Consider the following 27,987-nt stretch of genomic DNA (forward strand, 5'->3'; position numbering starts at 1 on the left):
GCAATTTTGTTCAAATTCAACTGCGTATTATACTAATAGAGAACATTATAATCTTAATAAAAAGCGTTTTATAAAAAACAATTCCTTATTTTATATTTCAATTTTACATTACATTTATCAATATCGAGAAACAAATAATGTTAAATATAGCTAATATTCATGTACTTCTATGAGGCGTTGAACCGAGGAAGAAATATGCATTGTGGCAGGCACGCAATGGTATTGCTACCACTAAAACAGCTAACGGCACTAGCGCGTAGTATATGAATTTTACCGGCAATTCGGAGTTCACCAATACAGATATTTTTATCACAAACGTAATCTGAAACCTCTAACCAATTACTATCGAATTATTTCTGTAGAAGCATTTGTATAAACTGCAACTGATGTTCATACCACAGTAGTCCGATTAAGATATTAAGAAAGAATTTCGACGGGATGTCTGTCGAAAGAGCTATTACATTTTTTGTACTTAATAATACAGAGTTTATTCAGTAACTTAGTACTTAGTATTCAATAGTAGTAATACCTACTAATTCATATACTAGTAATACAGTGAACGCTCTATATAAGCAACCTCTCTATAAGCAACATTCTTTATATTTTTTCTACTCAGCAAAAGAAATAAGTAAATATATTTTCCAAACGGTAAGTATTTTTATACTCCTTTTTCCCCTATAAGCAACTTTTCCCAATAAGAAACTTTTCTATTAAAATTGGTTCAAATGAGTCGCTTATATAGAGCGTTCACTGTAATAGTATATATTCTGTAGCTGTAATATTACAATTTACTCTATATTTCCACGACTATATTAATAAGTTACATAGATACTTACTACAGTAATAAATGGTATTATTCTCCATTGACTGCCAATACGAGAAGAACATACGTTTTCTTCTGTGGCGGTGTTCATATCAGAAATAAAATCATGACTGCCGTATACGTAGAGTAATGCCACCAATTCCAGCAAGCAAACAAACGGCATCGCCACCCCTGTCATTATAGCATCTACGCTCTCCAACAAAATTATTCCACCCTAAAAATATTCATAATCAATCATCTCACATCGTACAACAATATTTATATCATTGATGATGAAAAATAACATACATTAGTTGCAAATGGTAAACTCAGTCCCATGCAAATCAATATCAAACCACCAACAACAAATTGTTCTATAAAACTAAAACAAAGAAGCAATTATTAATTAAAAAATAAGATTAATTTTCAAAAACGATGAAGTCCTTAATTAGACTGCATATATTTTTAGTGAACGCCACAAGCGTAAGAAAACTACCTACGAAGAAGCGCCATTGAGCGTGCGTTGTAGGTATCACGCGTCGTGTGTATTGTAAAATTTCAAATACACTGCGCGGCGTCAAAACTAAGACTCGTTAGTTATATGGTGCTGCATTTCCGGTGAGAAAATAACCGCCTGGCAATTGATTGTAATTTTTTTTTAAACCAAATAGAGTCGGCCTCCTAACGTGGACTTTTTTTTGATGCGTGAAAATGGTATGGTAACCTCGCCTGCGCTAACGGGATACGCTAGCGAAGCACCAGTGAAGGGTGATAGATGAGAATGAAAACAGGCTAGTTAGACCGTCATGATGAATTCATCAGGAATTAACCATGATAGTTTCCAGGGGGAACCGCGAGGAGGTTGACCTGGTTGGGTATATTGCTAGCAATGGGATTCTCAGTCTCCATTACTAACAATCCCTTTCCCCCTTACCTAACGTGGATTTAGAAGTAGGTAACTCACTGAAATAGACCAGTGAAATAAATATCTCCTATGTAGAGACGTCGTTTAGATAAGTTTTATTATATTAGTAAGATTAATGTACACCCGTGCTGGTCTAGTGGTTTAACACAGCGCTTTACTTTCCGACGGTCATGTTTTCGATCTCCGCATAATAGAAACGTTTGTATTCATGAGTGTGTCTATTTATATTGGTTTGACTGTTTTCTATTTGTATTAAAATGATAAAGGAAAAAATTGTCTTTTTATATATTTATTTGTAATGGATACATTCAAAAACTACTTAACCGATTGTAACAATGCTTATACCTGTAGTAAGCTATATTATCAGCTATCTACTTGTGCGAAGCCGAAGTGGATCGCTAGTGTAAATTTATACATTTAAAAAAAGTATGTCTGTCAGTTTGTCTAGCACCGGTAATAGAAACTCTAGAACTAGATGGCACTATGTAATATGCCTTATAGTATTTATTTATGTACATAATATGACCAAGTATTAGGTCCTTACATATGAAACTGGCGTTTCGTACGGGAGGAATTCTTAACCAAAGAGGAGATATTTCAGATCAAAGTGGTCAGTACGACAAAACGTTAATTTCATAAGTAAGGACCTTATATTAAAAAGTATATTAATTATATAAATACCATAAAATATTCTTGTGTATAAATTAGAACTTACATTAATTTCACTCTAATCTCAAAAATAGTGTGCAGTGCTGTTTTCAACAATATAAAAGCAGTTGTCATATAAGAAAATGTTAGACCTCCAAATACGAGAGTCGATCTAGAAAAAAAATAACCTATGTGTTTACTAAAGGCTAATCGTTAACTAGAAAACAAGTTCTTAAAAGTTAAAACTTACAAAAAATGCGAATAATTACCAAATGAAGTACATTTAGAATACATGGGTATTACCCACATCGTACCTGAAATATATAAGCTTTTCAATTTTTTTATATTTTGTTTCCTTTATATATAAACTTTGAGTATTCAATTAAATCCATAAAGGTGACACAAAGATTGCGAATTGTATTATCTTCGTAACATTATATAATTTGGTCTGAAGTTAAATGACTGTAGAACAGTGGCGTAACTATACCATTTGGGGCCTGTGGCAAATTCTTTTGATGGGGCCCTATCATTTATTTTCATTTATATCATTTATTTTCATAAAATACTCAGGTACAAGGTAAAAAAAAAATTTCACGGCAAATTTCAGAGTTCACGGCCTCTTGAGCCGGGGCCCTTTTGGGTCGGGGGCTCGTGGCATTTTGCCAGCCCTGCCACCCTATTGTTACGCCATTGCTAGAACTTAATAAAATTCTGGTATGAAAATGTATTATTTACATTTATTATACATATTATGATACATAAAATTTAAAGAAGTACCTACAACCATAACAGACCTTATTCTTATGCTATAACTAAAGCAACTCAATCTTATAACTAATGACAACTATTCTAACTAATCGTGTTTCAACTGTGAAGCAGTTGTGTTTGCATGGCTATGTTTCGGTTGAACGGTGGCTTATGGCAGTGAATTTACAGTGTACAGAGGAATAACACCTGAGTCCTCAGGAATGACAACGCATGGGGGGTATCATGGGCGAAACAGTATATTCTGTTATGTCCATGGTATTGCCCATGTCGACGGTTACCGCTTTCCATCAGATGGGCCGTCAGCTTGTTTGCTATTCTAAAATGCATAAAAAAAAACTATATACGCATTTCTATGTGGTCCTGGCTTAAAATGAGCCGTTCCTTCCTTTCCTAAAGGTCTGGTAAGAAGCGACTGAGGGAATTAAATGATCGAAGGATGGGCAGCAACATCCCTCTAAAATCCCCACCAACGTCTAACTGCGGTTGTCAACCCGTCTGCAAAGCGTGGCAACTACTGGTAATACCCTTTAAGGAGGAGCCCTATGTTTAGCAGTAATCTAACGGCTGATATGATGATGATAATGCTGATGATATGTGCATGTACGACTGGCTGAAAATTGACATGATAGGCATTCAATAAATAATCATTAATCTAACTTTCATGCATGTCATAGGTAGCTTGCGTGTCAGGCTGTATATAATCAACGAGCGCACAACCGGCGACTCCGCCCGACTGCAGTGTTATCAACAGCAAAAGAAGACCAGAGTGCCATACATTTTCTTTGTTCAGTTGTGGATCGATATGGCCCGATGCTATACAAAAATTATAGAAGAAAAAATAAATTAAAATTCTGAGAATAGAAATTTGGGAAAATTGTAAATTCAGATTTACCGTAATGATTTAAGCCTTTCCCAAGGATAATTTCAGTGCCAACACTTGCTGAATGTATATATAGAGCTACCTGTAAGGCATCAGATACACCCTGTGGATTTTAAACAATTTGAATATAAAATGATAAATTAGAAACATTTATATTCTTTTAAAAAATGGTCTTATACCTACAGCCCACACTTCCTTAGCACCAATGTGAAAGGCTTCATGTATTGTAGATCCCATCGTAAGGAAACTTGTGACAGCTGCAATTATTAGGAATACTATCCAACACCATGGCACCACCACCAACCACTGATATATATTGTTCCAGATTAACTATAAATACAAGTACGATACTGAGTCTAGTTTAAAAATGAAGCTATCTATGTATAAGTATTTCACTTTACTCACTTTTCCATGGGATATGTGTTCACTTATCATTAACACCCAAATTACGATCCATGTTAAGATAATGCTCAAAACAAGTGGGATGTTAAATTGTCCCAGGTTATAATCTTTGCGCAATTGTACTACTTCCACGCTGCAGTAAAAAAAAATAACAACGCTAAGTGCTAATGGTGTTAATATTATCATTCGTATGATGTACCATTGTTTTATTTTTCAGGGACCATAATATTCTACTATGTTTAAAAGAAACATTAAATTGGTAGGATAAATGACTTACTAGAAAAAATTATATGCAGGAGTGCTGTACAAAGGAGGATAACTGCCAGAATATGTCTCGTTACACATTTCTATTGGACGTAGACTCCCATGTTCTCTTGTTCTCTTCCTTGGACTGAAATAATGATAACGATGCAGTAAAACGTACATTCTCTAAACTTGTGTTATAGAAAAAAGCAAACCTTTTATAAGACACATTCCTCCAAGCATGATAGTAGAGCCCTACGGTGGAGGAGCGTGTACCGACAAGTTCTGTATCATCATCATCAAATACACCAGTCTTCAGTGAGAATCTCGACTGTAAATATGTTTTAACTTTATGTAATTCAACAAGCGAACAGGTACAATATTATTGGTATCTAACTAGTTAAGTAAGCATAATATTAACATGCCTCTTTCGACCTCAAACTTTTAATATTCTTTAAAATTGGCTCATATGGTTTTAATTCGAAATTTCTGAAAAACAAACGAAAAATTAATTTATATACTTTTTTTGTTACTAATAAAAAGTATTAAATATTTATGTAAACTTAGTTGTATTTTACCTGCAATACGTGAAAGGTAATTTATCGTCGGATACAGAATGGATAACATATATTGCTGATATAGCAGCAATAGTGCAACAGGTTATGGCCCGTATCACTGCATTTATACATATTGCAATGCCGATTCCTGAAATGTTTTTAGACTGATGCTATTCAAAAAGGGTCAAAAAAAGAATATTGATTGTAATTCTCATATTATATCACATTGGTATTATACAGATATAATAAAAAACACGTAATAATAAAGAACATGAAAAGAAGATTAAGTACCATCGAGCACAGGAATTATCCGAAAGGCACGTCCTGGGCCGCTAATACTCCATTGTCCGAGATATATTTCAAAGTGGCGCAATGGATTCGCCAGCATTATTACCGACAAAATCAGAAACATCATAAACACAACTGAAACAGGTACCATATATTAAAACGCCTGATTATGTATAATATATATACAGCATATAACGTTTCTTTAAGCAACTTGATATTGAAAATAAATAACGCTGGTCATCATAATATAAAACGTGATACCAATGACATCACCCTAATCATAAAATACTCTTGACAAAGTAAGGTAAGGCTGTCTCCTTTCTTCAAAACATCGCGGTAATTATAAGTAAATTGGTGGTATGATCCCCAGTATTCTGATAAATATTCCAGTTGCTAACAAACGAAGCACAGAAAATTACACCTACTTATATAATTCATATTAGAATTATGACGGTAACTATTGACATAACTTTTAAAACCTAGCAGGTGTTTTTGTTCACAGAGAAGTGTCAGTCAAGCAAGGATCCACGCCCATTGGTGTTCTATTTTGACGAACAAAAATAACTGAATCAAAAATCTGTCCCTTATAATAAAAAAAAATATTATACATACAAAAACCTCCAGTGAGTGCAGAAGCAGTAACACGACAGTGCATGGTAAGAAATGCGCCAAGCGCTAGTGTGCCTGTGCGTAGTCTGCGACGACCGGTCACCCGCCGGCTTGGGCCACTACCAGCGGCGTTATCCATGCCCGGAACGTTATTTGTGGACCATACCGTGGACCATTGACTCTTAATAAAGATAAGATTGATGTCATTACTATGAATATGTGAATGTGAGAAAGACTCTATTTTCCGCGCTTAGCCTCTCATTTGGGTCGTTGTGCGTATGAGTCGTGGCTAGTACAGCCAACCGAGCCAGCCACCCAGAAGCGCAGAAGCTTCCTGGGTTCTTCACAGGCCTCACGGAGCAACCTCACCGTTTCGAGGATTTCTGAACGTTGATGAGCCACAGCCTCACATTCCAGGATTACGTGAGCAGCCGTTTCTTCAACGTCGAAACAGCCTCGACATAGAGGGCTGTCTGCGGCTCCTATTGTGTATAAATGTTTGTTTAATGGACAATGGCCCGTTATTGTCCGTATCATTATTTTGAGGTTTTTTCTATCTAGATGTAATAAACGTTTTGATAGTCGTTGATTCAACGTAGGTACGGCCAATTTTGATTGTCTGCAATCAGTAGCCTGTATCCATCATTTGTATGTCAGCGGATCTTTGACGAATCCATATTCGAAATTGCGAGAACGGAAAAGGAAGAAGTGGATGTCATTACTATATAAACTGATGTTTTTATACATACATGAATGAATCACACGGAGTGCAGTGTATGCGAACGCTTGTAACTGAATTATAGTAAGGAATAATATTACTGTTTTAGTCGTAATTAATTACATTGAAATAGCTATGCTTATATACAGGGTACCGAGGCATGACAACATAGTTCTCAGGAATGGCAATGAATTATGAGCATGGACATGACAGTGTATTCTGTAATGTTCATAGTGGTATTTGACTGTTACCTTTTTCATCAGATGAACAGTTAGCTTGTTTGCCATTCTAAGTATAATAAAATAAGAAATACAACTTTTTAATTTCTTGATTGATGATTTAGTTTATTGATATGAGGGTTGCCGCATCAGCATCCCTCTTAAAACATCATCAAAGGCCTGCCAAGCGTAGCAACTAGTGGCAAAATCGCTCCATTGGTAAACTATTATAAGGTTCGCTCCCATTTCTTATGACAGTCTATGGAGGAGGCCTATGTTCAGCAATGGACAGATAACAGTGAAATAATGATCACCGGGAAAGATAAACTTACTGTCCCATTTTCTATAGAAATAAATAACATTATAGTCTTCACAATATCTATTTAGGTACAATGTTATGCTCCTTTCAACATTCTTCAGGTCTTTGTACTCCCGAGTCTGTCTCTTGTATGAAATTGCACTATCTATAACTAGCCTATAACTATTACATACACCATGTAAATTTGTCATTATATCAGCTATTTCTTCCAAATCACAACGGAATAATTATTAATAAAACGAGGAATAACATGTCAGTACAGATACATGATACACTATCAAATAAACCTATTCTACTTACAATATCTCTATTTTCGAATGTAAGAATTGTTTCCACAGAATTTCGATTGCTATTTCGCTCACGGTTAGTGTTTGCCATATTGAATTATAATGGTTATTTAAAATTAAAAACGACCATATCTACTTGTAATTTTTTTTTTTATATCACACTGTCATAACACTTAAAGTTCATTCAAAGAAGTCAGTGGCAAATAGCTAAGAAAATATTCTATTGCAGGTACTATCCTTAATCTATGAGTTTACTATAATATCTGAAGGTGTATTGTGTTAATAAAATATGGGTTAATTTCAAAGATATTGAATAAACTCAAATAAAAAATTAATAACAATTATTAATTTAATTAGTATTAAAAATATCCTAAAACTATAAATGAAACTGTAAAGTACCAAAAGCTTTCCTTTTTTACCTTTGTGGTGTTGTTTTTTATTGTTTTCTAACGATACACACATGTATCAATATTGTATGTATAATATTTAATAGTCACACAATTTCAGCAGTCTCTTAACAGTCTTACAGACACTCATTCAAAGACATGGCTAACTTTATTTGCCACTAAATTTGTAGGTGTCTAAATTTGGCATGAAACAAATATTTGTTTTCTATCCACCTACTTATACTTTCTGCTAACATACAATAAAATCACCTATGTAGTTTAGCATGTATTTAAAAATAAACTTAAGTTTCAAATAAGAGTGTTAAAAAGATTATGGGACATTTATAACACGGTTGTAAATAAAAAAAAATAGATAGAAAAACTTTTTATTAAATATAGATTAACTCATAATTATACATGCAAGATACTTTTAGATTCAATACGTATACACAAGATATTGAATTACGCTTACAATACTTATTTACAATATTATAACAAAGTCAGTCGCACTTCAATGTCTTTTGCTATTAACCCACGATACGCAGTGACATTATTTGTCAAATGCGAAGATCGCAGTCACCGCCCGGCAAAAAATATAGTAACGACGTACGAAGCAAACTACAGGTCGTCGCGCTCAGCTTCAAGGTCAGCTCATCGCCGCCGCGCTACATCCCGTACCGCGCTCAAAGGCTAGCCTCATATATTGCGGGTTTTGTTAAAGTTCTTCCACGGCGAAACATTTAAATTTATTTTGTTGGGCACTTAAACTTTTATTACGTATACGACGGTATTGGATTTCTAATACAATCCGCCATATTTAGTGGACAGTCAACGTCGACTGGTACAGGATGTTTGACATCGTGGAAGATCTACTACCAGAAATTGCTGTAAGCGTTGCTGGCCAAAATTGTTGCCGAGCAGTTAGTGTGCAAACCGGTGTGGCGGATGCGGCTAGTGTGTGAGACGCGCGAGCTAGGGCGGCGGCGGCGCGGATGGCTGCGGCGGCTCCTGCGGCAGCGTAAAGTTGGTGAGCAGGTCGCGCACCGCCGGCCACAGCGTACATTCCGAGTGGGACTGGTTGAATTCGCTGAAACTAAATTGTCAAACAAAATATAGTGAATACCTGGCCCTTAGACAAGTAGCAAATTAATGCATCGATATAATAGTTTCGCTTTGCGCTCGTATGGGATAGAACAAGATGCTGGATGGTGTTATCTAATGGACTACTTACTAGCGCGATAACGAGTCTACTGATAAATTATATTACCACGTGTCTAGATTGGGTTGATAGAGGGTTGGCCCTTTCGACCAGCGGCAAATTTGTCTATTGATATTATCGCTTACGTGTGCATCAGACCGAACTAGATAACATCTATATTCTTGTTTTTTTTTTTTTTGTAAAAATAAATGAATAACACACAGTTGTTCTTATCAAAGATCGAATAACAATAATTATTGTTATTCGATTATAATCGAAAAAAAATTATAAGACAATAATAAAATGGTTAGATTAATGAAAAACAGGCAACTAAATAACACTTTTTTAAGACGGTTTCTACTTTATTACTACTTTAAAAATATGTACCCATATAAATAATAGTATACCATAGACTTCCAACGGGATATCCGTCGGGTGGCAGTGGTCACAGAAGTATGTCATGCACTTACCGCTTGAGATGCAGACTGACAGCTATGAGATGCGGTTGCGAATCGCGCTTGTCAGCGAGCTGCGTTACGTTCAGCTGCATGTCGTACACGAGCGGCAGCACCAGCTGTGTGTCACCCCGTGTCAGGCATATCTACACAAGAAAACTTTCAATGATTGCTATGCTATACAGTTTATATTAATAAAATATATGTTTGTTGCTTAATATGCATGTTTTTTTTTTATTTTCATAAAAGACTAAGGTAAATGAAAATAACATCATGAAATGATTAAAATAGTATAAACTTTAGAATAAGATATGTAATCATCTAATCCGTTTAATATTAATTATCCAATAAAAAAAAATGTTACATTATTTCATTCTTTTATTTCTTTTCTTTTTTTGCAAATTTGAAGAGGAGTCTGGATATGATACATTTTTTTACAGAATATTCTTCTTTAGGCTTAAAGAGCGAAAAAAGAGTAATTGCTAAGTAAGGAGACATAATACCCGTAGTGTACAATGTATGTGGTGTATGATACTTGTGTGCAGTAGTGGTTATCACTTTTCATTTTAGGTTAGGTAAGTCTTTTATTCATTTTAGTTTTTTAGATTTCATCACCAGACTCTAGGTGGCTAATATAGATTGCAATGTTTGAATTGTGAAGGCGTATATACAAATGAATACGTGGCGACTGACAAAGAAGAGTATCTTGTGCTTGGCGAGGAGCACGGCGGGCTGTCCGGCGGGCACGATCTGCGGCGCGGCGGGCGGGATGCGCAGCGCCCACTGCAGCTGCCAGAGCGCGGGCGCGGCGGGCGCCAGCTCTGCGCGCATGAGCGCCACCAGCGACGGCAGCGCCGCGCCCGGCGCGCCCCACGCCCGCCCCCAGCCCTGCAGCGCGCTCGCGCGGTACGGCGCTATCGCCACGCGCTGCTCGAAGAACTTCTCTATCACCTGTGCAACGATACGCCCCCGTTTTTTCACCTACTTAATAACCACTATTAATTCAAATTACAAATGTAATTTGTACAGAAGTCGATTGCTTGGGTACCTCTGTCGCATTCGTGTTTCAACCGTAAAGCTCTTGTTTTTTTTTTCAATTGGCGTAAATGGTATGGTAACCCCGCCTGCGCTAACGGGATACGCTGGCGGAGCACCAATGAAGGGTGATCGATGAGAATGAAAACAGGCCAGTTAGCCCATCATGATGAATTCATCAGGAATTAACCATGATAGTATCCAGGGAGAACCGCGAGGAGGTCGACCTGGTTGAGTATATTGCTAGCAATGGGATTCTCAGTCTCTATTACTAACAATCCCTTCCCCCCGAAGCAGTTGTGTTGCGGTTTGAAGGGTGAGATATAGCGTGAATTTACTGGGTACAGAGGAATAACACCTGAGTCCTCAGGAATGACATGAATGGCATGGGGGGTATCATGGACGAAACAGTATACTCTGTTATGTCCATTGTACTGCTCATATCTATAGGCGATGTGGGCCGTCAGCTTGTTTGCCATTCTAAGTTGTATAAAAAAAAAGCCTCTACACTACGCCTCCTTTTTTTGAATTTTTTACCACCCCCCTTTAGGCCTGCAGCGCCCACAAGGGGGCGTTATCGCTCACTTTGGTAAAGATTGGCGTATATGATAGCTACTAAGTACTTATTCTCAAAATGGAGGTAACGTTTTAAACTGTCTAGTCTGTACATTATTTATGACTAGCTTCTAAAAGCTGGACATTCTCAATGTTTTTCACCTAAACTTTTTTTTGTAATAAAAACCATTTCGTTTCTAATTTTGAACAGATTTTAACATCTTTTTGCAATCGATATAGTTGGCTCCCATGTACAGTCGCCAACAAAATTTATAAGGTACCAAATCAATCAAAGAATAAAATGTACATACTCATTTTTTGTAACTATATAACAACAACCCTTTATAAATAAAAAAAAAATCTATACAAAAGAACCAGTGTTTTGATACCTTTAAAATCTGGTTCCAAAAAGATAATTTTTAATTTGACTGAATTTTTTCATAATTTCGATATATTTTTTTTTCCTAATTTTACGTGTAAAAATTTTTCATTTACGCAATATGAGTATTGTTTTTAGTAAGTTCAATATGACAAGGAACAAATCTATTAATTTTGATTTAATGTACATTACATGCACAATATTTACCTGGAGATCATCTGCAGTCCACTGTTCTTTAAGATCAGGCAACGGCGTGAGTTGCAAGTGCAGGGATTGCATGTGCTGTGGGTTGAGAAACACGCGGGCTGTCAGTGCCGCGCTATCGCAGCGAAACACAAGGCTCGTTGCGTCCGCTGATACCATTGTTAGCTGACAAATAATAGAATATTGTTAGCAGATATGCTAATCGTAATTGGAAAAATAACAAACGACCATAAATTAAAATAAGGACAGGAAGATGATAAAAAAAATTGTATGATATTTACTATGATCTATATGATAATAATATAATAAGGGTAAAAATATGCAAAGAAATGCTAATCAGTATTTTTAAGATCGATATCTGTCTATACGTTACATTATCATGAAAAAAGGCAACTGACAACTTCGTTCAATAAAAACTTTGATAATATTTCAATAGAACAACTTCAAAATTTCAATTATTTTTTCTACAATTGTCCAGCCAAGCCAAGCCAAGGGCCATTTTTTATTTATCATACAAAATTGAACTTCAGTATATATAAGATATCATGCATGAAACTAATTGTACAAAGTAAAGCCGTGTTTATACGTAGAGTTGGTGCGTACATAGTCCTCCTGCTGGACGAAGCGCTGCAGCGTGCGCTTCATGTAGACGCAGGCGAGGAAGCGCTGCAGCGGCGCGAGCGGCGGGCCGGGCGGCGCGGCGGGAGGCGGCTCGCACGGCGTGCACAGCGCCTCCAGCTTGCACACGGCCAGCGGCGTCGCGCTCGCGCCCGCCCACGCACGCGCCGCCCGTGCGCCCGCGCCGCCCGCCGCCTGGCTCGACCCGCTCGCCTGGGGGCCTGCACAATGGAAATATCCAGTCATTGAACACAACACACCATATACCTACAATTGTATTAACCGTCACTAGTACAATATTTCATCTACAAAAACTTTTTTAGTAAATATTTCTATATCGGTAACATAATATTTATAAGAAATACAAATCGGGTTCACTAGTTCAAATTCAATCTTAATCACCCGCTTGATGATCGACAGATCAAGCAAAAATAATTCTGAACCTTAAACGTTACATAAATAATGTCTCAAAAAAAATGACAGCAGAAGAAAAACCTATTGTGAGTATAGCCTTTACATTCATAGAACATCACAATTTCTAACTAAAAACAATAATTAGATATATTTTTTACATTCGTCCAGATATTTACCCATTTTGAACTTGCTTTAAGAGTATTTTTTATTGATCAATTGTATTTTATGTTGTTGTTTGAGTCATACCTTAACTGCTTCTAGAATGTGTGACAATTTATATGATTCTTATTTAATGCACTTTGATTAATTTAATACTAGGAATTGTAGTTTATCTCGATTAGTATGTTACATTAAAATAATCACCTTTATGGTCTAGATGGTGCCTGGGCGAGGGATGATGTCCAGGGGAGGGGCGCGGCAACGAAGGTGATGCTGGCCACGTGGTGAAGGGCGAGGTCGGCGGGGGGTGCGGTGAGGCAGCGGGTGCCGCAAGTGGCGAAGGCGCCATGGGCGAGGCGGGCGACGCCGACACGCCCGCGCCCGCGCCGCCCGCGCCGCCCACGCCCACACCCGCACCGCCGCTCGCACCCGGAGGTGACGTTAGGTTGAAGGAGCCAGCGCCCATCTACAACCATCCATACTAATTGACGTTTGCTGCTTGCTTAGATTATATAGATAGAGCATCGAGTCTCAAAAACGGGACAATTTTTTGTAAGCTGTCAAATTAGCTTACACGTTTTTTTTTATAAAATTTCTATATACTTACGCTTACAAACACAAAAATTAATTTTATTTATTAAATAATTAAATATAGATACATCAAGATACATTATCATAATGTATCTATATTTAATTATTTAATAAATAAAATTAATTTTTGTACATTAAAAAGGTAAAATTAATAAGACAAAATAAATACAGAAGTTATAAAGGAATCACTCATAACTATTTATGGCACAAAATTGTATGAAAAAGTTGGCCTGCCTTTCTCGAAGCATTTGTATGGAGACACTCTATCTATATAATCTAGGGCTGTGATAACATAATTAAATAGAAAGAGGACTGCTTCCCTTTACAAAGTACAAACGAGCCTATCGATAGAATCGTTTCATGAGCACGTTCACAAGTTTAAGAGAACACAATAGCGCACGTCGCAATCTCGTTCTATTTCAAAGACTCGCTAGCGATGATAATTCCATCAATAGATTTCTTTCTACTTTGTTTAGGGGAGGTAGGTTTCTTAGTAATAATTATTATTGACTGATCGACAGTCATCAATCTGTCAAAAGTTATTGTTTGAATTGGCATCTAGAATTAATTTGTATGGGAAAAAGAAAATAAATGTTTTCACGAATTTTTCTCTTCATGGACCTTTCTCGGATGATAAAGTGCCGAATGTGTCAAAAGCTATTTTGGAGTTTTAAATATACGACAACATAAACACTAAAAGTCAATAAATATAGTAAAGCCCCGTTTATTCGAAATCCATTTTATCCGAACAAATCTTTTTTATTTTTTACACCTCTTCATAAATGTGCTCTATTAAGCACGTAAATACGCGGTCAACAGTAGGCAATAAAATTAAAACTCTTGTCTTCTCCACTGTCAAATAAAGAGGATTTCTTCTGTAAGTTTTTTTCTTCAATCACAATTTAACGCCTTTTTAACACGTCAACACAATTTTTTCAGTCAAAAATATACAGCCATAATTATATAAATAGTATTCTACATACGTTTTACGATCATATTTCGAGATATTGACGCTATTCAGGGTGTTCCAGGGGACACTGGTTTCCCGGTATTCGGTTTATCCGAACAAGCCACCGTCTCGATCGTTTCGGGTAAACGGGACTTTACTGAAGTAAGTAATGACCTGGTGCTGCGCGGGCGAGGCCGGGTGTGGCGTGAGCGGCGCTGAGTGCGGCGTGTGCGGAGTGTGCGGCTGCGGCGGCGTCAGCGGCGCCGGAAACCGCAGTCCACCTGTATGGGTATATACCAGGCCTTTATATACTATACATGTACTAAATGGTTGTCACCTATATAGTCTATTAGATGTATCGCACTGCTTTATCTGTGTTAATTGCCATAGAAAGTATACTATTTTTTTTTACAATTCACTGATTTAATAAATATGCAATTATAAAAAAAAAAAAAAACAAATATTATGTTATATTTAACAGATTATAAAAAAAGAAGACATTACCTGGTGGCATTGGAGACATCGGCGAGGGAGGATTATCATCTTCGGCTAGTAGTCGTGTACTTAGATTCTCCTCCACATATCTTGACAAAAATGTCTGGAAGACAAAAATGAAGGCAATAAATTATCGAAAGGTTTAATGATTCAATGATTTAACTGTAAAATAATACTGAATATTTTACCTTGAGCCCTTGCGCGGGAGCAAACTCGTCGACGACGGCATTACGATCGAACTTGGAATAGGAGCCATCTCTTATAGTGACCACACCGCCGCCGCGTATACCAACTTCTAGGGAGTATGCGCCGGCATAGATTATACGAATCTGAAATATATACGCTGGTTATAAATATAACTAACTACTTTTTGTATCATAATAAAAAAAAAATTGTATGTTTTTTTTTACTTTACATCATAAGTTTTAAGAAATACTAAACAAACTTTTGTACGAAGAAAGCACGGTGCTCATACTTTTTAGTGAATTGTCGCGTACGTTAATGCTGGCACGAAATAAAGCACAGGTATATTTTTGGTCGCAATGACATGTCTATTAAAAGTACAATGTGAGCGAAATACTAGTGATTGATAGTGACTTGATACTAAAATAGTGTTTAAGGAGTTGGTCTGTAGATGATGAGGTAAAATAAAACATTGAATGTCACTACCTCATTTTATCACATGGACTCGTTGCAGCTAGCGACTTGTCTAGGGAGCTAGTTACCTTTCGCCAAGAATGCGCAAGAAGCGTGAACGTGGGCGTGGGCATGAGCGTGCGCACGTGGTGCAAGCCGAGCTGCGGCAGCGTCGGCAGCCGGCTCAGCGCCAACAGCGGTGCGTACGTCTCGCGCAGCACCACGCCCAGCGACATCAGATCCTTTTGCCTGTGCGAATAAGCGACGAGTTAGAAGGGAAAGACATTGTTAACAATGGAGTCTGCTATTTTATTGCTAGCAATATTCCCTATCAGGTTGACCTCCACACAGTTCTCCTTGGAAACCATTGTGATTAATAATTATTGAATTAGTTGTGATGGGCAAACTGACTTGCTTCATCCTCACCTATCATCCCTCGCTAGTACCCCGTCAATGTATAACGATAGCGCAGGCGGGGTCATTATTACATTTTTTACATTAAAAAAAAAAAATAAGGACAGCTTGAGAACTCACCAGGTAGGCTAGGATCAACTCTAAATATAGTTGAATATAGTTAAATGTATTGGCAGAAGAATATGTTCAAAGTGATCAAATTTTCAAAAACAATTTCAGGTTTAGTTGTAGTTTAATGAAAATCCCTTTATACAACTAACATTTTGTTTATCTTTTTAGACTAATATTCAGAAATTTTAACGACTGTTTATGCACATATATATTTTGTCAGTTTATTAACTGTCAAAATATATATGTTGTTGTTAGTCTTGCTAAAAAAAATACATCACTAATTTGATTTGACACGGCCACACTTCTCTACCAATGTAGACATCAATATGTTGGTGCGCCTGAGACTGAGTACAGTACAAACCAGTTGATGTAGTGGTCGAGGTGGTGATGCAGCAGGTGGTGCGCGTTGGCGGCGGGTTGGTGCGCGGGCGTGGCCACCGTGTACCGCTGCGTGGCCGCGCTCCACTGCAGCACGGCGGTCGCGCGCTGCGACGGCCCGAAGCCCAGCACCAGCGACCGGTACGTGTACGAGCGGATGCACACGCCCTGCCATAGCGTCTCGCGCTCTGTGCCCACAACATTCGTACGTCATATAACGTCAATACATATTAATGTCAATATTTTTTAAATTTTAAAATTTGTGAGATGTAGTTGAATATCTGTGTTCCTCAAATCACTCCAGTAGAGCAATTTTGAATTAAAGTATAATGATTACTCCATAAGATAACGACACTCCTATCCAAATTGGGTACTCTCTTTTTTGGTTACAATTTTTTCTACAGAAGAGTTTTATGAAACTTGACAATGTTTGCTTTATATGATTGATTATAGGCGATTTTCATTATAGAGTCATCCTAGTTTAAACAATGGTTTGTATTTATTATATATATTATATTGATTATTGTATATATTATACTAAAGTATATATCAAATAATTTACCTTGTGCGGGTCGGAGCATAAAATCATGCAGCAGCGTGTGCAGGTGCACAATGGCGGCCCAGTCCGCCAGGAACGCATCCGCGGTGCGGCCCGCGTCCGTGCCCAGCTCGTACTGGAGATACACGCACCGTCGCTCTCCTGCACAGTATAGAACACATATTATCATTGTGGAATATTCTAATTTCTTTTATACAAGAACAGTGGAAAAAGCGCAGTGTTATCGTTTACGACATCGTAAGAGGTGATTAGGGAATTTTTACGTGTACTATTACTATGAAATTTCTGTTCTTATATTTTATAACATACATATTTAATTAAAAAGAAAGACCAGACCAGAGGGAGACTTTGTACAAAAGTCGATTGTTTGGGTACCTCTGTCCCATTCGTGTTTCAACCGTGAAGCAGTTGTATTTGCATGGCTGTGTTTCGGTTTGAAAGGTGGGATATGGCATGAATTTACAGGGTACAGAGAAATAACACCTGAGTCCTCAGGAATGGCAAGGCATGGGGGTATCATGGGCGAAACAGTATGTGTGTGTACTGTTATGTCTATGGTACTGCTCATGTCTATAGGCGACGGTTACCACTTTCCATCAAGTGGGCCGTCAGCTTGTTTGCCATTCTAAGTCGTATAAAAAAAAGACCCTACCCCCTTTTCCCTGCCCCGCTAAACTCTAAATAATGTTTTATAACGAGTTACAAATAATACTTTATAACAATGAATACGGGCACGCGCCTTGCTCCTTGGGGTTGGGCGTGCGCACCGGCGAGCCGTGGAAGACGATCTCGGCGGTCCAGACGCGCGCCTGGTTCTTGGTGGTGAGGCGCACGGTGGCCGCGAGCAGGCGCGCGCGCAGCGCGGCGTGCGCGGCCGCCGCGGCGCCCGCCGGCCGCGGCAGCGCCACCACGCGCATCGCCAGCGCAGACCCGCTCCACTCGGGCTGCACGCCGCCGTGCGTCACGCCGCGGCCAGCCAGCTACGTGGGCGGGGGAGACAGGGATTGTTAGCGGTCACACCTAACAGGCCCATTACTAGCGATATATTCTACAGGTCGACCTCCACGTGGTTCTCCCTGAAGGCCATCATGGTTAATTTTTGATGAATTTATCATCATAGACCAACAGATCTGCTTTATCCTCACTTGCCATCCCTCACTGGTGTCCCACCAGTGTATACCAATAGCATAGGCAAAGTTAACAATTTATCCATTAAAAAAAAAACATACATGTAAGGCATAACCAGTAATTTAAAATCTTTGGCATATCCTAAACTATTATATAATAATTCGAAAAACATTTCACTGTTAACACATTACTGTTAGACAACTACTACAAGAGTTCTATATAATATAGTATAAACCATACATATGTATTCATTTGAACAAAAGTGAATATTTTTATTGAAGTATGCACGAGCCTTGCATTACTCGAGTAGCGTATTTGTGGTTAATTTTTGCATATTTCATCTATATTTATTTAACAAACTAACACATTCACGACATTTTTTCCAATGAAGAAGGATATTCAATAATATATTTGTTATAGTTGTAACTTTTTTACCACAGTACTTTAAAGGACTTTTATGATAGAAAAGTAATAGTTATTAAAAGTACTTCCAATTGTTAATAATGCTGGATCCTTGTTCTAAATGTCCATTCATATTTATTTATTACATTTACAGTAATAATATATTGAATTAAACACTTGGGATGATATATATATAAATAATAAACTAAATATCCAGTAGGAGGGGAGGAGACGCGTACGTACCTCTTGCGCGAGGTTGACGAAAGGCACGCGCTCGTCAGCGGCGGCGACCACGTGCGCCAGCTCGGGCAGAAAGTATGCCGGCTGGCGCACGCGCACCGAGCGTGAGCTCGTGCTGCTCGCGCTTAGCTTCCGCTTACCCGGCTGCATACCTGCACCGGGACGTCAACATTACAATACATCAAATGTTTTATGCAGAGTTAGTCAAATGTAACAAGTACTGCTGCTGTATACATTCATTATCAGACAAATTTTATTAATCGTATTCCTAAAAAATTATATAATTAAAAAATAGTGGAACTACTAAGTAAGATTTATGCATTTTCTACTGGCAATATTGCTAAAGTAAAAGAAAAAGTTACCAACTTTTCAATCTTAGAATGTTGTAATGAAAGGCATAGAGAACATTTCATTCAAATTTAGTATACTAATGCAACTAAATTTATAATAAATTAATATATCAACCAATATATATATATATATATAAACATGAGGATCGGATACTACGCTGATATCAGTTAAGAAGTGATATTATGAATTTCCCACGTAAATAGGACATAATGGTAAATTCCCTTTTGCAAAACTTTGAAAAATAGCTTGTGTGTTAAATAAAACACGTACCAGGCGTATCTAGCGGAGTGAATGGTCCATGCGTGAGAGTGAACGTGTCCAGTTCAACAAGAGAATGTAGTTTGAGGAAAGCCCGCGCGGTGCTCGGCGCACCCGCAGCAGCCGCAGCCGCCGCCGCCGCAGCCGAGGACTGGAACATTTTATTCATATAGTTATTAAATGTTTTGTATTATACATTGAAAATATGTAATACTATGTGTATGTGTATTTAATTTATTATCAAAATATACATTTTATAATTATGTAAACTTTAAAAAAAAATAGTTATACAGTACTCACGATAATAAAAAATCATAATGACAAAGGAGATCAAGTAATTGTATAATATCTCAAAACTGAGAAATATATAATAAAATTTATATAGAATAAATCACTATATGCAGATGCAGAAGAATGTTATTCATACGTTTCATAATTTTAATTCCATATTTTTCATGATTGTAAAACTATCGAGTTGCATAATATGAAACACTATTAGTATGGTTGGTTGACTAAAGCACTTCCTTCAGATATGTTAACGCCCATTTCTCCCGTATTCAAGGATATAGAGACACGATACAACGTCATACCTCGTCCTCGCACTCGTCGGGCGTACAGCGGCGCGCGCCCGCCAGGTGGAACGAGAGCGACACGGAGCACGCGCTGCCGCTGTTGGCGCTATTACTGGTAGTCGCCGTGCCGCCTGCAGCCACCTCCTTCATCTCCACTATCTAAAATATATCATAATTAGCTTTTACCTGCGATTCAATTCGCGTAAATGGAATAAATACTTGCATATGTCCTTTTTCATCCATGTGCATACCAAATTTCATAATGCTTGGTTAAGTCGTAAAGGCACTAAGAGACAACAAACAAACTGTCTTTTACATTTATAATTTTAGTTTGAATTACTTTTACCACTTACATATCATTGCGTAGCAAAATCAGCATTATTATATAGTAGTAATAACTTTTTTATTCTCAGAGTGGTAAACAGGCTAACACTGGTCCTGATGTGATAACTAGAAAGTTGTAAACGGTGTCTATAAAAATGAATTGCGCCATGGACAAACTGATAAAGTAAATTAATCACACTCCCCACCACTAGTATAGTGACATTTTGTGATGTAGTAGGTAGCCTAGCTTTAGGATCAGGCGATTGGTGTGATTGTGTAGCACTTACTATTATATTACATAAAGTTATATTTACATAACTTACATAATGACATATAGATATAAATTCCCGTGTGATCCTGCGATGCATAGGATAGGCCAACTTTTCCTTTCCTGTAGGTGTCGTAAGAGACGACTAAGGGAGGGTAAGACATGGATAGCAGCATCCCTCTTAAAACATCTCTAAAGCCTAACTGCAGTTTCCAATCTGCCCGCCAAGTATGGTAACTACTAGCAAACCCCTCTAGAGGGAGGCTTATGTTCAACAGAAAACAGTTTAAAGATGATATGATGATGATGATATAAATATCATAGATATGTAGATTCATTAATAACTATATACTTATTTTCTACATTTCCTAAAAATCACACATCATTATTGAAATAAGCCAATTCTAGAGTTATTAGTTCTCGATAAGTCACTGTAACATATGATTCTTACAAAATAAAAATAAAATAAAATAAGGAAAACAATATTTTATAGTGCAAAGGACCAAGCGCCATGTCTAGTAAGTACTAACTTACCAGTATATGATCAGTGTGTCGGTGCAACGTTACATAGAGACGGTCAGGTGACAGTTTGTTCAGTGGATGCTCGGGTCCATGCAGGAATGGAAGGTGCTCGCACGCACTGGCAGGAAGGTGCTGTAGCGTCTTCTCGCATCGACGCGCCACCAACCAAAATCTGTTCATTGCATTATATATTAATTAAATACACGACAGAAATGTTCCAGCAATACCACCATTGTTCAGAATCAAATTTAGAAAAACAAATATCTATCTCATTTTATCGAAATTAGAATTACATACAAAGTTCCTTAAGTTTGGTAAATCTATCGGTTTGAGGATGTTTGGTGAATCAATAATGATTATAAAATCTTTATAATTCTTACTGCTACATTATCGATAATGTAATGCCATAAACCATTCTTCAAATTAGTATAGAAAAGCAAAAATAAATGAGAATGGATGTATGAGTAAGTTCAGAGTGATGACGATATAATGTGTCACTGCTACTATTTTACAAGCTTTTATTTAATTTGTAATGTATTATTGCAGGCTGAATTAGAACTAGTTTCTCCTAATCGATTTTCCATATACCTTCAGTTTTGGTGAGAATATAATATCCAATACTAAATATCGCAACAATTTCAAAATAGCCGTCACCACAAGATGGCGGATGGTGTATATTTTGTTAATCCTGTTAATATGGCTGTTTAATTAAACATCTTTTAAAATCGCCGCAGTCACAAGATGGGGAATTACATTTTAAAGGCATGCTTTTAAAAAAATTAACAAACTTGTGTCAATTTACCTACAAAATGAAGTGACGCGCGGACTGGCGATTCAAATCTGAGTAGAATTCAATGGGGTGATTAGTCGTAGTGCATGCGACCGACCTGAGCTGCGTGAGGAGCGCCTTGATCTGCGCGAGGTTGGAGGCGGCGAGCGCGGCGGCCAGCTCGGGCATGCGCGGCGCGTGCGGGTAGGCGGGCACGCGCGCGCGCAGCCGGCCCGCGTGCGCGCCCGCCGACACCAGCAGCTGCTCGGCGCGCAGGCACGGCCACAGCGCCGAGCACGCCAGCACGCACGGCCACCCGCCCACGCTGCACTCCACCTGCGCGGGGGAAAAGGGATTGTTAGCAATGGAGTTTGACAGCCCCATTGCTGGCCACGTGGTTCCCCTTGGAAACCATCGTAAACAATTCTTGTTGAATTCGTCCCGATGAACTAACTGACCTGCTTCATCTTCACCTATCATCCATTATTGGTGTCCCGCCGTTGTTTACCGATAGTGCGGGTGGGGTTACTATTTCATTATCACCTATTAAAAAAGCTCCGCCTGCGCACGCGCACCGCTCACTACGCACGCCCAATATCGGTACCGTATCGACATCTATATGTTGAGTTCCTCAGCGGATATTTATAGCGGAGAAAAGGTCGTCGTCCATTTCGATATAACCCATACCAGTCAGACGTTTTGATATTCATTTCGATCGGGTTCTTATTTCCATTTTGCATATTGGATAACCGTTATTTTATATAACCGATATTGGGACCAATATATTGCTATATATTACTCAGACCCACCAGCTAACTCATACTACTGTGCAATTGGACATTGCCGCTGGCTATCGTTACACTACACAGTAGTATGTTAATTAACGTAATCTATTGCTTAAAACTAGTGTCACTATTCGTTAATAGGGTCTCAAAAAAATTTTTTCTTAAAAAAATTATAATACCAAAAAGTAAAAAATATAAATTTTCTTTTTTAAAAAGAACCTTCTATATTTATCAGTACTACATAATAATTGGTATGGATGTATCTTGTAGGGTAGTGTTGTGGGTACAGATACAGGTTATTCTATATTGGACAACAGCAGATTGCCTATGGTCGGGTCATTTTTATGAAGTCGTGTTGAAAAAGACTATATATGTAGAGTTTATACCAAATATGACACATATACAAAACATAACATTTCACTTGTGTAGTAGTTACAACTCTGTCTACCAAAATATATGTTGCAAATACATATTTTGCAGCTAAAATTTTGGTAAAAACAAAGAGTTATTATAATCTTATTTATTATTGATATAAAATTTTAGATTAATATAACTTAAGATTTCGTTTCAAAGTAAAACTATCATAAATATTGTCTAAATTAATTTGAGACCAACACAAGTAATAAAATTTTTTACAGAAACTGGGAGAAAAAGACATCATCAAGGACATACACAGACAACATACTATCTTATTGACGAATATAACCATTTTAAAGTTTGAAAAAGTAAGCATAGCATGACACACTAACCCCGAGATCGCTGAGCAGGACCTTGAGGTCATTGAGGCGTTGCCTGCTGCGTACGTGCACGGTGTGCGCGAGCAGGCGCTCCATGGAAGGCGCGTGCGGCGTGAGCGCGGCCGCTACCCGCTCGCCGCCCGCCAGCGCCGGCACGTGCCACACGCACAGCGACTCGCCCTCCGCGCCGATGATCAGATGGTACCCGAGCTCGCACCCCAGCTCCCTGCCGCACAATACACGATAAGGATATATTACACAAATCGTAATAGCGCTCCAGAGCGTGTACAAACGCAGGAGACAATTGATTTTAAGCGAAGCTGGTGAAAGTAACCAGCTCGAAGGACCAAAAAATGTACACCACATTTATGTTTTATAATATCACATTTTTTTGATAAGATGATTATTGAGTGAAGGCTTAAGTATAGCTAAGTAAATAATACTGTTCATGTTGAGTAATGTTCTTACATTGATGCAAGTTTCGTCTAAGCCTACCTGGTGTTCCGGGGCAAATTTGTCGAACGATATCCCCTTCACCCCGACGATGAAAAAAATTAATTGCGATATATGGCGCCTTTCTTAAACTTAAGCGTCTCTTTTAACCTCGACGCCCAAAGGTGAGGCCTCACTATACTTACAAGTATTTTACTTATAAGAAAATCATAACAGTCAAAAAGTTTATACGATTTTTCTTAAATAGTAGAGAAATAGAAAATTTGTTTTTAAGAGTATGTTAATTAACAGTGCTTACCTCCAATATGAGACTTGCAGTTTTTGTCCAGGTATATATTTGTCAACTTGCAAATGCCGCGACAGGCGGTCTCGACATAATCTAAGCGTTTGTGTGTACAATAATTCCAGTGACAGAGAACGGCAAAAATATCTTAAAGCTGTCAGCGCACCACCGAGGCCCGCCGCTGCGAGTCGGGCTTGCGCTACGCCACGCAACCATGCCAGTTGTGAACTATGCACCAATGGCTTGCCCTCTAGAATTACCACAATACATATTTCAAGTGTCACCATTAAAAATGATTGCAGTATAATTCAATAACATTTATGATACACTCAGACCTTGTTTCATTAATCTCATTGATTTACATAATTTATTAATGCTTTTTACTGAAATTGGAATGTCAACTTTTTTTTTTAAGAAAATATAGGTTGAAAAACGACAAAAACAATTGGACGCTTAATATTAAAATATTATTATAACTATTTTTATTAGAAAGTTATGGTAAATCCATAAGTTTTTAATAAAAATGGTCTATTATACAATTTTATATTTTACCTCCAGTTTCATTATCTTGAATGAGAATTGCAATATCAAGTAGACGCCAAGGTAAATTCGGAGCATCACCCATCACTGTTAGAGATACACTGAATTCTTGTCCAACGGTAAAAGTTGCGCGACCATTTTCCACCTATAAAAATTTTAATATGATAATGAAGATGATAAGGATATTCACTACCATCAGGATATTAATTAAAGTTTTAAACAATAATTTCATAAATTTATAATAAAATGAATTATTTAGTTACCTTCAAATTCCTAACGTCATTTGGTAGAGAAGCGGTAGTGAGTCGTTGTCGCACTATATGTGCGAGTGCACGCAGGGTAGATCGCCGCTCGGCGGGCGTAAGCGATGGTGGTGGTACCAGCCGTTCGCGAATTACTGCTGGCAGTCTGCTGTAGGTGCCCAAAGTGAGAACTTCTACAGCAGCTGCCATGTGGAATGTAGGTAATCTGTTGATGATTTCAATCAATCATAATCTAGTTATATTTAGATCACAAGATCTAACATAATAATGTCTAACTCATCCAAAGCACACATGAACAGGATCTAGGGACTGTTCTGTCCAAGATTACTGCAATTTATTGTAGTTTTTTTATCATTATGATTCTTGTGATAGTCAATCCATTCTGGATACCTATATCTATACATTTTATTAAAACTTATAAAACTTTTGTTTGAAAAAGCAACAGTTGAATTTCTTGGCAGTTCATCTTCACTGAAATTGCTTTCTGAACTGATCCAATAAATAAAAAAATACTATTCAAAACTGATTTTAATTAAATGAAATAAAAATTATATTTATTTAACAATAATATTTTTATTATAATAAAACTGGAACTAGATTATGTCTGTATATCTGAGATATTTAAGAAAAATTAATATGAGAAGCTTAATAAAACCAATACATGCCAAAACAATAATTTTTTGAAATTTTGTCTTTTTGAGGTTGAATATTCTAGTTTATTTTTGTAAGATAAGGAAAGTTGGTGATAATTATTGACTAAGTTTTGGAGGTGTTCAAAATTATATTAAATCAGATATATGATCCAAATCAGCATTATCTAAAACAATATAAGTACCAATATTATTAAATGCAGCTTGCAAATAGATTTGAAGACCATGCATAAAGGTGGTAAGGAGAATGAAGTTGTTTGGTAATGGAATTAACAAATAATGCGAAGAGGAATGGAGATATATTGATCGAACCCTATGCATGCCAAAAGAATATCAATATTGATACAGTTAAGAGCATTACTAAAATCCAACAAAGTGAGCACTCTTACTTATGAATTTGCTATTCTATGCCAAATGTCATCAATGACTGTAACTAAAACAGTGGTCATACCATGACTAAAATGGAAATCTTGGATTAGGTTCAAAAGATAATATTTGTAAGGGATTTATAGTTGTTCATAGATGAGTCACTCTAGTGATTTTGAAATTTAGAGATCATTTGATCTCTGACAATAATCAGGAAAAGTTGTGGGTTGTGTTTTTAGGAAGAGGAATAATGTGAGCATCTTTTCAAATGGAAGAAAAGACAGTAGAGGACACTCAAGGATTGGGAGGATAATGTTACAACTGACACCATCAGCACACACAGCATGGAAAGTAATCAGCTGAAGGCTCTTTTAAATTTTCTTAACATTGATTTTGCTACTTTTAAAAACCACATATTCAAAGTACTGGACAAAAAACTGTTATTATCATAATAATATGATGAAAAGATTCTTAATTTTTTTTTATATTTGCATCCTTATAGTTAAATTAACTTATAATCATATCTTCCTGCTCCTATCACAATTATTTAAGGTCAACAAAAACAAAAGCTATAAAATTTGATGGAATCACTTGTTTGATTTAAGGCTTTTGTTTCTTCTAATTTTCTTTTCCATAACTGAGTTATGAAACTTAATTATTATATTTACAAAATTTCATTATAGTGGTTGAGTAAGAGTTTAGTGTGAATAAACAATGACACATAGGTTTTCTTTAAATAATTGAATATATTAGAAACACAATATCACCTATAGGAAGATAACTACTAATAGTTTAGTTTTTAGTTTCACAAAATCAGATACCAACCTAAGTAAATATCTTCATGTCAGTCCCTAAATTTAATTTAGGGACTGACATGAAGATATTTATATTAAGTACTTTGTGAACAATTATTATATAAAATATACCTAATCAGTTTTTAGTAAATTTATTAATATTAATAGTATTTGTAAATTTTATTATGTAATAATTTAATGACATACCACTGCTAAATAAAATTAATAGACAAAAAGTAATTACCGAGCATGTACAAGTGTTTCTCTAGCCACTCGAGCTAACACATCTGCAGTTTCAACAAACAACAGAGCTTGTTTATCTAAAAAAGCCATAATATGTGCAGAACGATCCACTTTTGTAGCACTGCTAGCCCATTTAACAAGAGCCAACAGACGAACAAATAGTTGTCGTGTACGAGCACTGAATTTATATATCTCAATTTTGCGCTCCATGTCCGTTTTGCGAGGTAATCTAAAAAAAAATGGGGTAAATTAAGAAATATTTTTTTATTGACGTAGTAATTTTGATTAATACTGTACATCTACTTACAGTTCTGCCAGCACAGTAAGTTCATCATAAGTTCTTTGGACAATAAAGTCTATCAGCAAAGCCAAAGAAATTGAACCACCACGAGCACCACCTCCTTCAGCACCCTGGGTGCAGCCTTCTATAGCAACTGGCACCATGATAGGAAGCAAATTTCACATATAAATTGAAAAGGTGTGAAATACAGGATCTATTTATCTTTTAGAAAATAACCGATTACATTTCAGGCTGGTAACTGAAAAGAATATAATTGTGTAAATTTAGCAAGCAAATATGTTGATTTATTTGCTTGCTAAATGTTAGCCATAGAATTTAATATATCCTTATTATGTTGTATGGACTTGGACAATATTTAAAACTTACTATACATAATTTAATAATTTCACTAAAGAACTAATATTTAGAATATACTTCCAACAAAATTATTATTAGAAGAAAAATAATTTTGATAATTAAACACCACGAACAAATTTATTTCAAAGATAGAGTAATTATGAGAAAAACTAAAAAGAAAGACTATTACTGTTATAAACTA

The 27,987-nt window shown here is 36.9% G+C and overlaps 2 protein-coding genes across 2 annotated transcripts; both read right to left on the bottom strand.

Annotated features, from left to right (window-relative positions):
• Positions 1-157: 157 nt before the first annotated feature.
• On the bottom strand, positions 158-7,851 carry LOC113523016 (uncharacterized). Its single transcript, XM_026908879.3, has 16 exons — positions 7,678-7,851; positions 6,126-6,303; positions 5,517-5,648; positions 5,247-5,373; positions 5,094-5,157; positions 4,884-4,999; positions 4,703-4,816; positions 4,429-4,558; positions 4,207-4,353; positions 4,036-4,126; positions 3,801-3,956; positions 2,626-2,689; positions 2,443-2,547; positions 1,112-1,184; positions 837-1,037; positions 158-322 (listed from the first exon to the last, which is right to left on the bottom strand). The coding sequence occupies exons 1-16, from the start codon at positions 7,753-7,755 to the stop codon at positions 158-160; spliced, it is 1,941 nt and encodes a 646-aa protein (XP_026764680.2). The 5' UTR covers positions 7,756-7,851.
• Positions 7,852-8,422: 571 nt separating this feature from the next.
• On the bottom strand, positions 8,423-27,974 carry LOC113523015 (mediator of RNA polymerase II transcription subunit 14). Its single transcript, XM_052897837.1, has 25 exons — positions 27,816-27,974; positions 27,456-27,687; positions 27,150-27,377; positions 25,096-25,300; positions 24,845-24,977; positions 24,308-24,542; positions 23,569-23,782; positions 22,153-22,370; positions 21,278-21,437; positions 20,170-20,310; positions 19,592-19,730; positions 18,974-19,122; positions 17,940-18,180; positions 17,204-17,341; positions 16,625-16,829; positions 15,828-15,987; positions 15,291-15,431; positions 15,112-15,205; positions 14,782-14,888; positions 13,272-13,533; positions 12,480-12,715; positions 11,880-12,041; positions 10,397-10,654; positions 9,719-9,849; positions 8,423-9,143 (listed from the first exon to the last, which is right to left on the bottom strand). The coding sequence occupies exons 2-25, from the start codon at positions 27,590-27,592 to the stop codon at positions 9,023-9,025; spliced, it is 4,215 nt and encodes a 1,404-aa protein (XP_052753797.1). The 5' UTR covers positions 27,593-27,687; positions 27,816-27,974; the 3' UTR covers positions 8,423-9,022.
• Between the last annotated feature and the right edge of the window lie 13 nt (positions 27,975-27,987).

Source organism: Galleria mellonella, unplaced genomic scaffold (assembly GCF_026898425.1).
Source record: "Galleria mellonella isolate WM207_F2 unplaced genomic scaffold, CSIRO_AGI_GalMel_v1 utg38, whole genome shotgun sequence".
NCBI lineage: Eukaryota > Metazoa > Arthropoda > Insecta > Lepidoptera > Pyralidae > Galleria > Galleria mellonella.

Bases quoted from the DNA above. Each gene is read 5' to 3' on its own strand.
- LOC113523015 (XM_052897837.1), bottom strand. From the start codon at position 27,592: ATGGTGCCAGTTGCTATAGAAGGCTGCACCCAGGGTGCTGAAGGAGGT. The intron at 27,378-27,455 runs GTAAGTAGATGT...ATTTTTTTTTAG, and splicing joins CTTACTGTGCTGGCAGAACT to ATTACCTCGCAAAACGGACA. The intron at 21,438-22,152 runs GTCGGTCGCATG...TGCAATGAACAG, and splicing joins GCGCTCCTCACGCAGCTCAG to ATTTTGGTTGGTGGCGCGTC.
- LOC113523016 (XM_026908879.3), bottom strand. From the start codon at position 7,755: ATGGCAAACACTAACCGTGAGCGAAATAGCAATCGAAATTCTGTGGAA. The intron at 4,817-4,883 runs GTTTGCTTTTTT...TCATTATTTCAG, and splicing joins AGGAATGTGTCTTATAAAAG to TCCAAGGAAGAGAACAAGAG. The intron at 3,957-4,035 runs GTAAATCTGAAT...ATTTTTGTATAG, and splicing joins GAAAGGCTTAAATCATTACG to CATCGGGCCATATCGATCCA.